Genomic DNA, 17554 nt, shown 5'->3' with positions numbered 1-17554 from the left:
GGTTTGATCTGAAAACTACTACCTGCAGAGAGTTAGAATTAGAGTTAATCAAGGCTTTCAAAAGGGAATTGAACAAGCAGCTGAGAGAAAATAACCTGCAGGGCTACCAATAAAGAACAGAGCATGGTATTGAAAAAACTGCTCCACACAGACTTGGCACAGAACTGGTTGATTTTCTTTAATCTCAGCACCACCTCCTTATCCTCATACTATGCATCTTTATTTCCTTCAAATTTAAAAATCTAACCATTTCCCTCTTGAATATCTTCAGTGAATGACATTGCTCCTTTTAGTCAGTTAACTACAGGTTTAGTTTCACACTAAAATCTACTTGGGGGAATTCTCCATTGGGGTAGACAAGTGCAAAGATTCATTTCCTTTCCATTGCAGACATGAACAGTCTTTGATGCTCCGATCTTTGTGCCTGGACATTACATAGGGACAACATCATCCATATCATAACCTGTCATGTCCCATAAGAATTTTATACACTTCAATGAGATCGCTTCTCATTCTTCGAAGTTCTGAATGGTATAAGCCCACTCTGCTTTGCCTCTCCTTATAAGGGAATGAAACAATGATCCCATGAACTCAATAGGAACTCTTGACAATATTACAAGGCTCAGGAGTACCCATTTCCCTGTCATCCTGTAAACCATTTTTGACACTGCTGTTGAATATTCTGTATGGTGCCTGTTTAGCACACGCAAAGTAGGAACAAAGTCCATTTTGCCAACACTTAACATGTTGGCTCTGGCTCCTGGTGGAAGTGCTACCCCTCCCTAAATTGCATCAGGCAGTTCCATCCATGAAATATTTTATCATAGTTACTAATTTCCCAGCATCATGATGTCATCAACTTGCATGGCATTCAATTATGTTCTCAGAGAAATTTATTTTTATTAAATTCAGACATATTTCAGTGAAGAATGGGCCCTTCCAGCCCAACAAGCCCTACTGCTTGGCAGCAAACATATTAACCCTAGCCTAATAACAGAACAATTTACAATGACCAATTAGCCTACCAACTGGTACGTGCAAAACCACACACTCATGGGGAGGACAGATGACGTTGAAATTGAACTCTGAACTCCAACACCCCGAGCTGTAATGGCTTTGCTAATAACCGCTATGCTACTGTGGCACAAACCCAAACTGTACCTGAAGGTCAGCTCAGTATGTCTCAGTGCAATGAGTAAGTTGCTGTCCATTGAACTATTAAATCTTTCCCATTGAGAAATCAAACCTATGGCAATGCATTTTGTAACAGTATTTTTTCTATTCTATCATTTTATTCACAAGGGTCACAGGCACTTATTGCGGCATCTCAAAATCAGAAGCAGGTTTATCACTGACATATGTGGTGAAATACATTGCATTCCACAGCAGTACAGTACAATATATAAAATAAAGAATGTTACAATAAGAAATATATTAAAAAATGAGTAACAAGTGAGCAAAATAGCGAGCTAGTGTTCATAGGTTCATGGGTCATTCAGAAATTTGATGATAGAGGGGAAGAAGCTGTTGCTAAAACAATGAGTGTGGGTCTTCAGGTTCCTGTACCTCCTATCCGATGATAACAATGCTGAGGATTAGCCAGATGGTGAGGATTTTTAATGATGGATGGTCATCTTCGTGAGACAGCACCTGTTGAAGATGTCCTCAGTAGTAGGAAGGGTTGTGCCTGTGATGGGCCTGGCTGAATCTAAAGCCCTCTGCAGCCTCTCACTATCCTGTGCATTGGAGGCTTCAAACCATGCCGTGAAGCAACTAATCAGAATGCACCTCACTGCAAAATTTGTAGCGACAAGACCTTTGAAGATGGCAGCATGGTACCATCAGGCTAGATCACAGCAGGCAGTGCGGAAGTGCCTCCAATCCCTTGTGGAGCTTTGCTGGTACCATGGAAAGTGTATATATCAAGGATCTAATGTGCCTATCAAAGAGCATCTTAAATGTCCCAAATGTATCTGCCTCTACCACCACCCCAGCAGTGAGTTCCACACACCTACCACTTCCCGTGTTTAAAAAAACCTCTGATTTCTCCTCCCTATAATCTTCTCTAATCACCTTAACACATGCACCTTTGTATTAGCCATTTCTGCTCTGGGATAAAGTCTCTGGCTATCCACTCTATCTTTCTCTCTTATACAGCTCTAACAAGTCATTTCTCATCTTCTTTCACTCCAAAGAGAAAAGCCTAGCTTGCTCAAGCTTTCCTCTTATGACATGCCCTGAAATCCTGGTAAATCTTCTCTGCATCCTCACTAAAACTTCCACATCCTTCCTACAACGAGGGGACCTGGACTGACACAATATTCCAAGTGTGGTCTAACCAGTGTTTTATAGAGCTGCAACATGACCTTGCAGCTCTTGAACTCAATTCCCCAACCAGTAAAGGCCAGCACACCATTTGCCTTCTTAAACATCCTATCAACTTATGGGACAACTTCGAGGGATCTATTGATGGAGACCCCATAATCCCACTGTTCATCCACACTGCTAAGAATCCTGCAATTAACTCTGTACTCTACCTTCAAGTTTGAACTTCCAAAGTACATCACTTGACATTTTTCTAGATTGAACTCCATCTGTCGCTTCTCAGCCCAGCTCTGTTGTTATCAATGTCCCATTGCCACCCTTGAAAACCTTCTACACCAGGGGTCATCAACCTTTTTCGCACTGTGGACCGGTTTCGTATTGACAATATTCTTGCAGACCGGCCGACCGGGGGTGGGGTAGGGTTGCCAACGGACAAGAGTAGCAGTTAGATACGTTGGGTTTACCCCAACGAAGACTACAATGACCATGAAGCCTTGCGCGGGCACCGGTGCGCATGCGTGACCTGCGCATGTGTGTACATGCCGATTTTTTCCTACAAATCGTTTTTGGCAATTCTGTTGGGGGGGGGGGTGTTAATCACAACCAGAATATAGATGATAAGTGACTAATACACTCAATTTCATCTCTGAAACGGTTTATCTAACGAATTTAATATTAAACACACAGCGTATATTTTCCTCGCATGAATATAGTGATAAGTCAATTATCAGGGGAGGACTCGGGAGCTTGAAGTAAGTGTTGAACGAGCTTCCAGTAGAAGTGGTAGAGGCAGGTTCGATATTATCATTTTTTAAAGAAAAATTGGATAGGTATATGGACAGGAAAGGAATGGAGGGTTATAGGCTGAGTGCAGGTCGGTGGGGCTAGGTGAGAGTAGCATTCGGCACGGACTAGAAGGCCTGTTTCCGTGCTGTAATTGTTATATGTTTATATAAGTCAATAGCATCATAACATTTTAAGAAACGTTTGTATATTAAACACGCAGCACATATTTTCCCCATATGAACATATAAGATCATTGCAACACACCAATATCGCTGAATCAATGGGAGCCCTGGGCTTGTTTCCCTGCAACAAGACAGTGCCATCGAGGGGTGATGGGAGACAGCGATAGTCGAACGGGGTGCCTTATGTCCAATCTATTCCGCAATTTAGTTTTCGCTGCATTCATTGCAGAGATATGTTGGAAATGGAAGTAATGTTTTCAGTGCTTTCATGGCTATCTCAGGATGTTTAGCCTTGACTTTGATTCGGAATGCCGGCAGAGATGTTATGTCAAACATACTTTTCAGCCCGTCGTCATTTGCAAGCTTGAGGAGTTGATCTTCTTCCCGCGCTGACATGGATGACGCGCGGGTAATGACCTTGCATGCGTAATGGCTCAACAGTGGGCGTGACAGGGAATAAGGAAAGGCGCAGCTGACTCATATCGCCAAATCATATCGTTTCCTCGCGGTCCGGTAGCAAATGCTTTGCGGCCCGGTGGTTGGGGACCGCAGTTCTACACTATCCACAACACCACCATCTTGCAGTTCATCCGCAAACTTACTAACTCCCCACCCCCCCATTTTCTCATCATTTATGAAATTTGTAAAAATCTTGTCATCTATAAAAATCACAAAGAGAGGAGTCCCAGAACAGAGGCCTGCGGAACACCTTTATTCATGGACCTCCAGACAGAACATGCTCCATCTATTACCACCCTCTACCTTCTTTGGGCAAGCCAATTCTGAATCAAAGCAGCCAGGTTTCCCTGAATACCATGCCTCCTAGTTTACTGAATGAACTGACCATGGGGAACAACAGGGAGGAGGCCTGGTATGGAAATACCAATACACAGGATTAGAAAAGTCTACAAAAGGTGGTGGACACAGCCCAGTCTATCACAGACAAAGCCCTCCCCATCACTGTGCACATTTATAAGCAGAAGAAAGCAGCATTCATCATCAACTGCCCCCATGCAACTCCTTCAGAATGACCATCGGTCAGGAGGTGTAGGTGCCCGAGGTCCCACACCACCAGGTTCAGGAACAGTTTTTGCCCTACAACCATCAGATTCCCGAAACAGCAAGGATAATGTCACACACCTCAATGCTGAACTGACTCCACAACCAATTAGACTGACTCTAGAACTCATGTTCACAGTATTATTTACTTTTTTAATATCTGAACGATTTGTTTTCTTTTGCACATTGGCTGTTTGCCAGGCTTTGTAATTTATAGCTTTTAATAAATTCTATTCTGCTTCTTTATTTTCTGGTAAATGCCTGCAAGAAAATGAATCTCAAGGTGACATATACGTACTTCAGTAATAAATTTACTTTGAACCTTGTCAAACATCTGACTAAAACACCACATTCACTATATCTTTATCAATTTGTTCTATCACTTCCTCAAATAATTCAATCAAGCTTGTGAGATACGTCCCGCCCTTCAAAGCCAACCTAACAATTCCTGATCTGACTATGCTTCTCCAAATGACTATAAATCCTGTCTCTAAGAATCCTCTCCAGTAGTTTGCCTTCCACTGATGCAAGGCTCATTGGTCTATGATGCCCAGGATTATCCTTATTACCTTTCTGGAACAAAGGAATAACATTTGCCACCCTCCAATCTTCTGGTACTATTCCTATGGCAAGTGAGAACGCACAGATCATTGACAAAGTGCAGCAATTTCTCCCCTCGCTTTCCGTAGTAACCTGGGATATATCCCATCCAACCTTGGGGCTCAACTATCCTTATGTTTTTCAAAAGTTCCAGCAGCTCCTCTTTCTTAATGTTAAACACTGGAACAGTATAAGTCCATCTGTTGTACGCTGTCTGCACAATCATCAAGATCCCTCTCACTGGTAAATACTGAATATTCTTTAAGGACCTCTCCTACCTACTTCGACACTAGGCACGTGTTTCCTCTTTTATCCCTGATCGGTCCAACCCTCACTCTTATCATCCTCCTGTTTTTTCCCCCACATGTGTAGAACACATTGAGGTTTTCCTTCACCCTACTTGCCTTCTCTTGTCTCCTTCTAGCTCTCTTCAATCCATTCTCAAGTTCCTTCCTGGCTATCTTGTAGTGCTCTGGAGCCCTTGCTTCCTAATTATTGATCTCTGTCTTGAATGGCCTGTCACTCATGCACCTACTCTATCAAGCCACATCAAAATTTTTCACTAACGTATTCTCTCTTCAAAGCTCCAGAGAAAAGGGCAAGTCAGATTAACTTCTCCTCTTGATACAATATCATCCCCAGCATCTCAGTCTTTTGTATCATTAGATTACTCACTCTGTCTTATGTGTATCCTTCCAAGTAGTAAGACCAGACCTGAACATATTATTCCAGATACAATGTCACGAGGGTCCTATACTCAGATTAATTTATCGTACATACAATGAAGCATACAGTGAAATGCAATACTTGCATTAACAACTAATACATCTTATTGATGTGCTGGGGACAGCCCACAGCTGTCACCACACACACTGCACCAACATCACATACCCAAAATGTTAATGAGAACAACAAAAGCAACAACAGCAACAAAACAAAAACAGCCCCTTTCCTTCCTCCCAAACACCCACTCACTCACACAGACAGACCTCCAGCCTCTGGAGTCCTTGGCTCTGACTCTCAGGCATCAGGCCCCTGACCTTTGAATGCATTGACCCAGGGGATTTCATACTTGTCGAGTTTGGTCTTTGACCCTCAGGCCTCAAATTCTAGATTGCTGACTTTGGCCTTCTACCTCCAGTATCAATCCCAGGATTGCCAATCATGGACTTTGAACTCCAGGCCTCTAGATCCGGATTTGCATAGACTTCTAACCCAGAATTCGCTGACTCCTACAGTGGAGGATGGGAATGTTGGTGTCTACCAACCCTCATGTCTCCTGCCCACAAGGACATCCGGGCTCAGGACTCACTGACCTAGAGGGACCTGCTGACCGGAGATCCATCCAACATGGATGACTGGCCTGCCGCAGAGCACTCCGGCACCTTCCCCCTGACACTTCATTTACTCCCCCTGACCTCTAACTTCCTTCATCCTCATCCCAAAACCCTAGCCTGTACCCCCAACTCCCTACACTGCCCTCAAAACTATCCCTATGAATCTAAAAACACAACTATGTCAAAGCAATGATCTCAACAGACATTGTAGCTCGGCACCATCTTAACCGAAAGTCAGCAGGTTAGACAGCATCAATGGAGGGAAACAAACAGTTGGCTCATCAGGCTGAGACTCTCCAAATAAACCTCATCAACTGGTTCTCTCTTAGTTATTGTTAGAGTCAAAATTGCAAAATGCTCCGGCAAATTTGTAATTTGTAGAACATGATTTCCCATTCCAATAAGAACTCTCCAAGTACTGTATCCTGCTACCATCGCAGATTAGTGCATTTCCCCTTCCAATATGAAAGTTAACTGTTTTCCTCTTCTTCCCTTAAATTCTGGGACGAATTTGACATATTCCTATTGTGGGGATTACTCTCAGATCAAACATCTCCATTGACATTTCTTTTAAGACCTTGGAATGCAGTTCATCAGGTCCTGGAGACTTATTTGTTTTCGGTCCCATTAACTTCAATATTAATTTTTCTCTACTAGTGCTGATTTCTTTTAACCTCATTCAATCAGATATGATCTTCTCCATTATTTACAAGAGTTTTTTTAAAATTCTTCTTTCATGAATACTGAAACAATATTTTTGTTTAACTTCTCTGCCTTTTTGTAAGCTAAATGCCACAATTTCCATGTTAAACCTAGCATTTCCAATAAGAATTGACCCAATTTCTAACCAGAGTAAAACTAAATTATTATTATGGTCGAGGCACAGTACCTTACAATTGAAAAAGCAATGCCACTTCCAAAAAAATGAAACCCATTTTTACCAACAGACATATTTCTATGACAACAAGGCTTAGGCTACTAAAATGTTACATCTGGTCAATCTTGCTGTATGCTTCCGAAACATGGACTATAACACCAGAACTCCAAAGAAACTTAGAAGCAACAGAAATGTGGTTTCTTAGAAGAATGCTGAAAATATCATATAGAGATAGGGTAACTATTGAGACAGTACTCCAATGTGCCCATACAAAAAGATCTTTAAGGAGAATATTAAATGAGAGGAAACTTAAATTCCTGGGCCATGTCATCAGAAAGGGAGAAATAGAATGCCTTGCATTAGAAGGCAGTATGCCTGGGAAACATGGAAGAGGAAGGCAAAGGAGAAAATATATGGACACTGTGAAAGAACTAACAGATCTAAGTGTGCGAGATATCATTGACGCTGCATAGGATTGTTCGATGTGGAGAGCCATGGTCGCCCAAGCGTGCAATGCGCAAGGTACATGAAGAAGAAGAAGAAGACCTTACCTAACAAGGTAGCAATCAGTGTAGAGTCTATCCCATCAATGGGTTCACAGATTCGAGCCACAACTGGGTGCACTTGCTGGGAAAGGTAGTATTGTGTGTCAATGGTCAAGTTTTCCTGCTTCTGCAGTTGCTCAGGTGCGTAGGCTCGCTGGCTGGCACTGAGATTTGAGCCGTCCTAAAGAAATAAATCGTTAGCATTCATCACCTGGGCTAACATTGGCTTCAACCTGTTTTGGTAAAGAATAACTTGGTTGATGGTCTCTCCATTTCTTACTTGACAAATGATGTAAGAGACTGTGTCCCCAGCTTTAACTCTGCGTCCACCCTGGGAATTTATCCACATGGCAACATGGACATGAGGCAGACTTTTCTTATCCGGGTAATCTTGGGGATCCTTGGTCAAAGCCTAAGGTAGTAAAGAAAACACAAGTAAAAATAACAATTTTAAATGATTCAAACAATAATGTCCATGAAAAGGAGTAAGTAGTATGTCCACACCAACCAAGTTCCAAATATATAAAATCCAAAATTGCACTTCAGTTACTCATTCTCTCATCTTATGTGCTTTGACAATGCCAGATTGAGTAAATTTATCTTATCCTGCTTTTCTGACTAACTTTGAATCGTGCTGCTAGCGCAATACTACTAAACCACAATGGCAGGGCTCTCCACGTCAATGTCACACTTAATAGTATTCAAGGGCACTTACATTCTTATTCAGGTGAGGCATTGAATACTGGCATTGCTAACCTTTCCTAATGTTATGTAATTTAAAAACAAGGTTTAGAATGGGCTCTCTGGAAATCTTTCACTCTGCTTCACCTATGCACAATCGGTGACAGGCCCCGATGAAGAGTCTCTGCCTGAAACATCAACTGTTTGTTCCTCTCCATAGATGCTGTTTGACTTGCTGAGTTCTCCAACATTTTGAGTGTGCTATTCTGGATTTGGAGCATTTGCTTTAGGTCAGTGACTTGGATGCCTTCTATATTCCATTGATGAAAATCTTTTTACCATCGTCTTTCACCAACAAATACTCCTCTCCACATAGACCATCAACCCCCAAGGATTTATCCATGGTGCCCTCTATATCCAGATTCTGTTGCCTAGCAACATAATCTAAAAATGTAAAGTTAGATTCTTTTCAGAGGCTACTGATACCCAACTCCCTGTCAACTCTACACTACCTCAAACCTTTCCAGTCCACAATTAGAGCTGGCTTTTCTCTAGCTTCCTCTATTCCTGTCAAATCCATCCCTATTTTATGCCTCACCAGCCCAAAACTTTTCTTCTGAATTATGGCCTTTGGTCTGTTGATGGTTGTGCTTTCAGCTGCCCAGGCCTATCTACTTGATCTAAATGATAGTCAGTGCTGTTGGACAGAATTTTCCATACAAAAGTTACTTTGCACTTTAGCTGACATCAATTTATTTATTAATAAACATGGATGATAGACATTCAGAAGGATGAAGATGAAGGCAAGAAATACTGTAGGGGAGTTAAGTATTAGCTCTTTCTTCCCAAGGGTGTACTGTGCGCTGCTTTTAAGTTTAGGCTGTATAACATCCTGCTGAAGATACCTGATGGGTAACATCTGTGTGAAATCGCTGTCAGCAAGCTACAAAACACTAGTTTCACAAGTTTTTATTCTAAAATCACAGCTGAAGCTATTTTATTAAAAACAAGCTATATTTAACCTCCCTGCAGACTCAGTGTAAGTGTTGCCCATTTTCCGATGAACCCTCCCCATCAACTCAATAATTTAAACCACAGTCTGTTAATCATAGATTGCCGTTGCAGACTTGTACACTTGCAGACTTTCAGCAGAATCAAGGTTAGTATCGCTTTAGTGGTGTAGCCCAACTACAAATTGTTTTCATTTGACACAAAGTGCCACGAGCAGAGCTACAGACTGACCAGAAATACCTTAAGATATCAAAACACACACAAGAGAACTAGAAGCACATAAAAAGATGTCATTGCATCTGCAGGAAACTAATGATTGATCTATCGGGAGACCGAGAAGTTAGAACACTGGTACACAGAAGCAACTCTGGCTCCAGTCAGTCTCATCAACTTCGTAATAAAAGATGACTTGTTGAAGAACTTTAGAAAGATTATATTTTTACAAAGACTGAATCAATGACTCTGTCAACTACTGGATACAGGAGGATTTCTTCACAAGATGTCCCGGGACAGGGGACATAGTTTGAAAATAAGGTTTAGGTTATTTAGGACTGAGATGAAGATAACTTTCTTAATTTCAAAAGCGAGGAACCTATGGAATTCTCAACTTCAACATGCTGTTGAAGCTCAGTCACATACATGTTCATTGAGAGATTGACAGATTTCTGAACACTAAGAGAATCAAGAAATAAAGGGTTAAAGCTGAAACCACAGCAATGATCTCATCAGTTATGATCACAATGAATAGAGGAACAAGCTTTAAGGATTGATCGTAGACATCAGGGATTGCTGTGTACTTTGCTTCATGGAAACATAGCTCACCCCCAGCATTTCAGATGCAGCACTTTAGCCCGATGGCTTCACTATTCTCTGCAAAGACAGGAGAGCTCAGTCTTTCAAAGGTAGAAGAGATGAAGTATCCTTTATGATTAAGTTATCATGGTGCATAGACATTGTAGTTCTGTCTAAATCCTGCTCACCCGACCTAAAACATCTAACAGTCAAACGAGTCTATTTTATCTGCTGAGGGGGTTTTCCACCACTATCTTGGCAGCCAATGTCTGGAAGGCACTGGAGCTGAGCACCATGATTAACAGACATGAAACAGTACACTCTTATCATTGCAGGGGATTTCAACAAGGCTAGCTTAAAGTATCTGAACAACTACCATAAATATTAATTAATTAATAGGCATCCGTTAGTCTCATGAGACCATGGATTTGCACCTTGTAAACTTTCCAGGGCGCAGGCCTGGGCAAGGTTGTATGGAAGACCAGCAGTTGCCCATGCTGCAAGTCTCCCCTCTCCACACCACTGATGTTGTCCAAGGGAAGGGCCTTATCATAAACATTATTAGCTATGCAACCACTTGATCACTGTTATATCATCAGAAATGCTTACCGTGCCATCCCACACCCACACTCCGGAAAGTCCGATCACCTGGCTGCACTTCTACTCCTGGCGTATAGGCAGAGACTACAGACTGCAGCACCAGTGGTGAGCATCAAGGTAGCAAGGTCAAGAGAGGTAGAGGAGTGCTTACAGGACTGCTTTGAATCGGGAGGACTGAACAATATTCAGGTACTCATCTTTGAATCTAAATGAATACACCACAGTTATCACCAACTTCATGAAGACCTGTGTGTGTGAGTGTGTGCATTCGAGAACACAATGACATATCCAAACCAAAAGCTGTGAATAAACTAGGAGATTTGTAGTCTGCTGAGGGCTAGATCTGTGGCATTCAAGACCAGTTATCCAGACCTATACAGTCATCCAGGTACAACCTATGGAAGGCCATTTAAGGGCGAAAAAACAATTCAATTAAAGTTAAGAGAATCGGATGCATGCCAGCTCTATCAGGGTTTGCAGGTCATTATGTCCAACGAAGTGTAACCTAACATCATGAATGGAAGTAACGTTTCACTCGCAGGTGAACTCAATGCCTTTTATGCAGGCTTTGAAAGGCAGAATAAAACTATACTTATGCAAATCTCTGCAGCTGTGATCTCTGTCTCAAAGGTGTGACCTCTCAAGGCATCAAACCCTGATGGTGTACCTGGAAGAGCATTGAAAACCTGTGCCAACCAATTGGTGGGAGTGTTCAAGGACATCTTCAAACTCTCAATGCTGCAGCTGGAGGTTCCCACTTGCTTCAAAAAAGATGACAATCATACCAGTGCCCAAGAACAGGGTGAGCTGCCTCAATGACTATCACCCATTTGCATCTACTGCGATGGAGTGCTTTGAGAGGTTGGTTATGGCCCAAATCAACTCCTGCCTAAGGACCTGGACTTGGACCTGCTGCAATTTGCCTATAAGCACAATAGGTCTACAGCAGATACAACCTCACTGGTTCTGCCGGCCTTGGATCACCTGGACAATATCAATGCCTATGTCAGTTTGCAGCTTATTGATTACATCTCAGTGTTCCACACCATCATACCCTCAGTTCTAATCAGCAAGCTCCAAAACCTGGGCGTCTGTACCTCCCTCTGCAACTGGATCCTTGACTTCCTCACCAGGAGACCACAGTCAGTGCAGATCAGAAATAATATCTCCACCTTGCTGACAATCAACACTGGCACGCCTCAAGGATGCCCACACTGATCTACTCTCTCTACATTAACAACTGTACAGCTAAGCACAGCTCAAACACATCTACAGGTTTGGTGATGACATGACTATTGTGGCAGAATTTCTGATGGTGAAGAGGTGGTGTACAGGAGCGAGATAGATCAGCCGGTTGAGTGGTGTCATAATAGCAACTTTGTGCTCAACATCAGTAAGAGCAAGGAATTGATTGTGTACTTCATGAAGGGGAAGTCAAGAGAACACACTCCAGTCCTCATTGAGGGAAAGGGTGAGCAGTTTCCAAGTTTCTGGGTGTAACATCTCTAAAGATCTAACCTGGGCCCGACATATTGATGCAATTACAAAGAAGGCATGACAGGAGTATATTTCATTAGGAGTTTGAGGAGACTGGTATGTCACCAAAGACTCTTGCAAATTTCTTTTGGAGAGGATTCTAATAGGTTGCATCACCATTTAGTATGGAGAGGCTACTGCAAAGGGTCAGAAAAGCTGCATAAAGTTATAAACTCAGCCAGCTCCATCCTGGGCTCTAGCCTCCCCAGCATTGAGGATACCTTCAAAAGGCGATGCCTCAGATGGGATCCTCATCACCAGGGTTGGTCCCATCAAGAGGCTACAGAAGCCTGAAGACACATTCAACGTTTCAGGAACAGCTTCCTCCTCTCTGCCATCAGATTTCTGAATGGACAATCAACCCATGAACCACACCTCACTATTTGTTTTGCTCTCTTTTTGCCCTGCTTATTTAATTTATTTTACATATATGTATTGTAATTTATAGCTTTTTATTATGTACTGCTGCCACAAAACAACAAACTTCACAACATAAGCCAGTGATATTTAATCTGATTCAGGTATTTCTTTGAAGCCGGAACCCCAAGCTGAAATTTGAAGTACAAGGTATGAATTTAACAATATGGATTTATACAAATATTGAAGTATGTAGTTGCTTTATTGGTTCCTTAAGTTTGTTATAACCAAGGATGGTAATGGGGACAAGCTCCCCTGCCGATTAAATGCTCCCAATGGTGTGCACCTCAAGTAGCCTCTGACAACCAAGTCCAGCTCCTGGCCTGTAGGGGCACAGGCAGGTTACCGGAGCCTTAAAACCAGTTGCTTCAGGCAGATGGGGCTCGTCAGCCATGGTTGGCAGCTCATCTAGGAGAAGGAAAACTGATCTCAAACCTCTGCTGCCTTGTGGCTATACCCAGTCATAGGGAAGGCTTTGGGATTAAACCCCGAGGGAAAAATCCAGATTTGGAGTCCCTAAGGCAGTCCTACATTCAGTTCAACATTGACTGGCAACTCCTGTGATGCTTCTGGTACCAAATTGTATCAGTCTCTACCATTCCTTTGGGGTCATCAGTTGCGTAGAGACGGGGAGCTTGGTACATGGGCAACAGCTTGCTCTCCATATCGTACTGCCCAGACTTGCGCATCTAGACAGCTAGAACGCAATATCCATTGTCAACTCTGACCAACAGAGACCCTCAGTTGTTTTATTTAAAGACAAATCATTATAGAAATGCTGGCAAAATAATTACGATTTTCCAAAATTTTATCAATAGTGCCTTTTTCCACAAAAGTAAGCATCCTTGAACTTTATTTACAATGTAAGTGTGTCCCTCACCTGAATGGTAACTATTCCAAACAAACCTATACTGAAAATGCCATTTTGAGAGCAAGAGTTAGCCAAAATAAACATTTCTACAAACAAGTATTAAATGATGGTCTAAATATTATACAAAATTGTTATCAGCATTTTACGAAGCTCTTCAAAAATGAAATAACATCCCAGTCCAACATTCTTCATTTAGCAAGGAATTATTTACTCATTTGTTAAAATCAATATTATCATTATCGGCACATGCTGTAAACAATTGATTCAATGCCTGCCATTCACTCTGTTAAAATAATATTTTTTTCCCCTTGAGACATTGTAAGTGTTGCTTACTTCGATGTACTCGTGTTATTTTTGAATAATATAATAATAATAAGATTTGAAAAGGAAAAAAGTATTGATAAGGACAACCTTCGATGAAACATGGTGAAGTTACATTTGAACAAGCTAATTTCGAGCTGATATGTCAGATAAGAACAACATTCTGGGATGCTGGCAAAGGAAAAGGAAAGCTAGTCATATAGCATTGAAACATGCCCTTTTTAACTCAAACTGTAAACTTAAATGAACACATCCTGATTTTCTTTTTGAGGTCACTATCTAAAATATTTAAGATCCTTTCCTACCTGATAAGCTTTGAATTACTGCAGAGAAGCAGCCGATGTCTCTGAAATATACTGGGCAACATACACCTTACCTTTCTCCATCCAACATGTCCATATCTTTGATCACATAGCAACTATGTGATGAGAAACACTTAAAAGAAATAGCTGCTACATTGCACTTGCTGCTTTATCACCATCAAAAGAGGGGGAGACTTCCGGTAGAGCTCATGGAGTGAAATCGTGTTCTTGACTCGCTCCATTACCACTGAGCTTTATCCTATGATCAGCTACATTTAAGCTAACTTTTAAGGCTCCGACTTTTACAATACCTTGCAGCAGATTGCTATTATATATTTGGATGCCTTTAAGGTCCACTATGTCTAAGGACGGGAAAGACGGCAAACCTCTGGTTAGACCAAAAGTTACCGACCCCCCCTCCGATTGAACCAGCAGTAACTATGCAAGCTATATCGGATCTGATTCGTGTGGAAATTTCATCTAAACTGCAGAAAATCATCGATGAAACTGATAAAATGAAAACATCTATCACGGAACATCAGACTAGTATATCTAATCTCCAAGTATCCACGCAACAGAATGAACTCAAGATGGGGAAAATTGAGGAAACAATTACTACAATGAAGAAAAAACTTGACTTTCTGACCTTTAAAAATTCTGACTTAGAATGCAGAATACGTCAGTAGAATATAAGGATTATTGGTCTTCGTGAAGCTGCTGAATCTGATGACCCTGTAAAGTTTTTCTCTCAACTTTTAAAAGATTCATTTCCCACCTTATTTCCTGATCAACCACCACTATTGGATCGGGCTCACAGAGTCCCATTACATTCGTTTAAGTCAGATAAACCTCGGCATGTTATTTTACGATTTCATTATTTTCAAGACAAGGAGAAGCTGCTTCACTTTGCTCGACCTAAAGGTTACATTGATTTCTCGGATCTCCGCTTTCCATTGGTGGAGGATTTTAGTAAACAGGTTCATGATCATCGTGTCCGTTACAGATCTGTGATGTCGGAATTCTACAAGATGGATTTAAAACCAGTGTTGCTTTATCCCGCACGTTTGAGGATTCGATTGTCTGATGGGTCTTCCCGTTTTTTCGACTCTCCGTCGGAAGCCCAGAGTTACCTGGATCAACATTTGCCTTCAACATCCTAATCGCACTATTAAATCATCTCTATTTGATCAGAGGCAGTTAATCTGTTGGGTTTAATTTTTTTTCTTTTGCTTTATATGAGGGCAGAAATGTTTTTTTTCGGTTTAATTAATATGGTTGCCAAACTTTTTTTTTTAACTGTGTCGTTCCTTTCTTCTTCCCTGGGGATTCTGGGTGGCCGTTCCCACAGCATCATTTTACGCACATCCCTGGAGGCCTTAATCTTTGTGGTTTTCAAACGTACTTTTTGTAGTTTTCTTGGCTAGTCTATGCTGATATTTCATTTTCTTGTTTAATTATATGGTCTCTTGTAGGTTAACAGTTTTCTTCATATGTACCTGTTTTTTCTTTGTATTATATCGTTTTCGTTTTAATTGGTGTACTTTTTTTTACTCCTTTACCGTTTTATAACTTTAGCTGATCTTTTTATATATACACTTTTTTTTAGTGAGCGTCTATCGGAAGTCATGGGGGTAGATCTAGTGCTTGCTTCTTTCTGGCTAGTCTATCTTAGATTTAGCTTTGGGGTCACAGGGCGGAGGGGTGGGGGGGGCTTCACTTTTTAGTTTTTCTTTCTTCTTGGGCTACTTATATTATTGAAGTATTTGTCGCATTCTCTTTCCCGTTATCTCTTGTTTATTCTGTTCCCTTTCCGGGTTCGTGGGTCGAACCTATTGTCAATTCTCCTCTATTTGAGGGTTGACTTTAGGGATTATGGAGTCTACTATTAATTTTGTCTCTTGGAATACTAACGGTCTTAATCATCCAATAAAAAGGAAAAAAATCTTTAAAGTATTCCGGAGACTTAAAGCACATATTCTATTTTTACAAGCGACCCATGTGTGGGGGGGGTGGGGGGGGGGGTAGATTACGTTTTTTTAAACTCTGGAAGGATCAACACTTTCATTCGAATTCCAATGCCAAAATTCGAGGAGTTTCTATTTTTATAGATCCCTCAATCACTTTTGTGCAACACAATATTATTTCTGATCCGAATGGTAGATTTCTATTGGTTAGTGGTTTACTCTTTAATAAAAAGGTAGTTTTGGTTAATGTCTATGCTCCTAACCCGGACTGTCCGGAATTTTATAAATCACTATTTAATTTGTTCCCGAATTTGAATGAGTTTTCACTAATTTGGGGCGGAGATCTTAGTACTTGTTTATCCCCATTATTGGACCGTTCAGCTCCTTTACGGAGTCTACCCAATAAATCTGCAACCTTGATTAACTCATTTCTCTCAGATTCCGGGTCGACGGACATTTAGCCTTTTTGCATCCTCAGGAAAAAGACTTCTCTTTTTTTTCACATGTTCATCATTCCTATTCAAGAATTGATTTTTTTTAATTGACTCTCGTCTTATTTCTTCAGTGGTTAAATGTGAATATGACTCTATAACCATTTCGGATCATGCTCCACTTAAGCTTTCTATGAAAATATTGGCCAATACTCAAAATAATAGACAATGGTGATTTAATTCGCTGTTGCTTCAGGACTTGGATTTTGTTAACTTTATGAATGAACAGATTGATCTCCTTTTTACAATTAACTGTACAGAGAATATATCCATGAACACCCTTTGGGATACTTTTAAAGCTTATATTCGTGGCCAGATCATCTCGTACTCTGCTGCTTTGAGGAAAAGGTTGGAGGAGGAGGAGCTGGTTCTTGTGGACAAGGTTAAGGAAATTGATAAGAAATATGCTACAGCTCCCTCTGAGAAGTTGTATAAACAAAGAACTGAACTTCAAATGGAACACAGTTTATTACTTTCGTCCTCTATTGCAAATCAATTAATGAAAACAAGAAGCGAATTTTATATACATAGTGACAAAGTTGGTAAGCTGTTGGCCAATCAGTTGAAGACTAACTCTACTAAATTTCAAATTAACCAGATTTATAATCAAAAAGATCAACTAACATTTGATCAAGCTGAGATTAATCAATCCTTTTTTGAGTTTTATTCCTCCTTATATCAATCAGAGTCTCCACGAGATTCTAAACATATGTATGACTTTTTAGATAACCGAGATTTCCCTAAGATTTCACATGATATATCTTCCATGTTAGACATTTCCTTTACCACTGATGAGATTAAGAATGTTATTTTTTCTATGAACCCGGGGAAAGCTCCTGGTCCTGATGGGTTCACCG

At 41.0% G+C, this 17554-nt stretch overlaps 1 protein-coding gene across 4 annotated transcripts in view; it reads right to left on the bottom strand.

The window, feature by feature from the left end:
* Positions 1 to 17554, bottom strand: part of pola1 (polymerase (DNA directed), alpha 1) — a 306438-nt gene that overhangs the window by 155990 nt on the left and 132894 nt on the right. For all 4 annotated transcript variants that reach the window (XM_072260537.1, XM_072260535.1, XM_072260536.1 and 1 more), the window contains 2 exons: positions 7992 to 8123; positions 7718 to 7892 (listed from right to left, as the gene is read on the bottom strand). In XM_072260537.1, coding sequence (XP_072116638.1) covers positions 7718 to 7892; positions 7992 to 8123 — 307 coding nt within the window. The remainder of the gene's footprint in view (positions 1 to 7717; positions 7893 to 7991; positions 8124 to 17554) is intronic.

This window comes from Mobula birostris, chromosome 6 (assembly GCF_030028105.1).
Source record: "Mobula birostris isolate sMobBir1 chromosome 6, sMobBir1.hap1, whole genome shotgun sequence".
In the NCBI taxonomy this organism is placed as follows: Eukaryota; Metazoa; Chordata; class Chondrichthyes; order Myliobatiformes; family Myliobatidae; genus Mobula; species Mobula birostris.
This window is presented reverse-complemented; position numbering and strand designations above follow the sequence as displayed.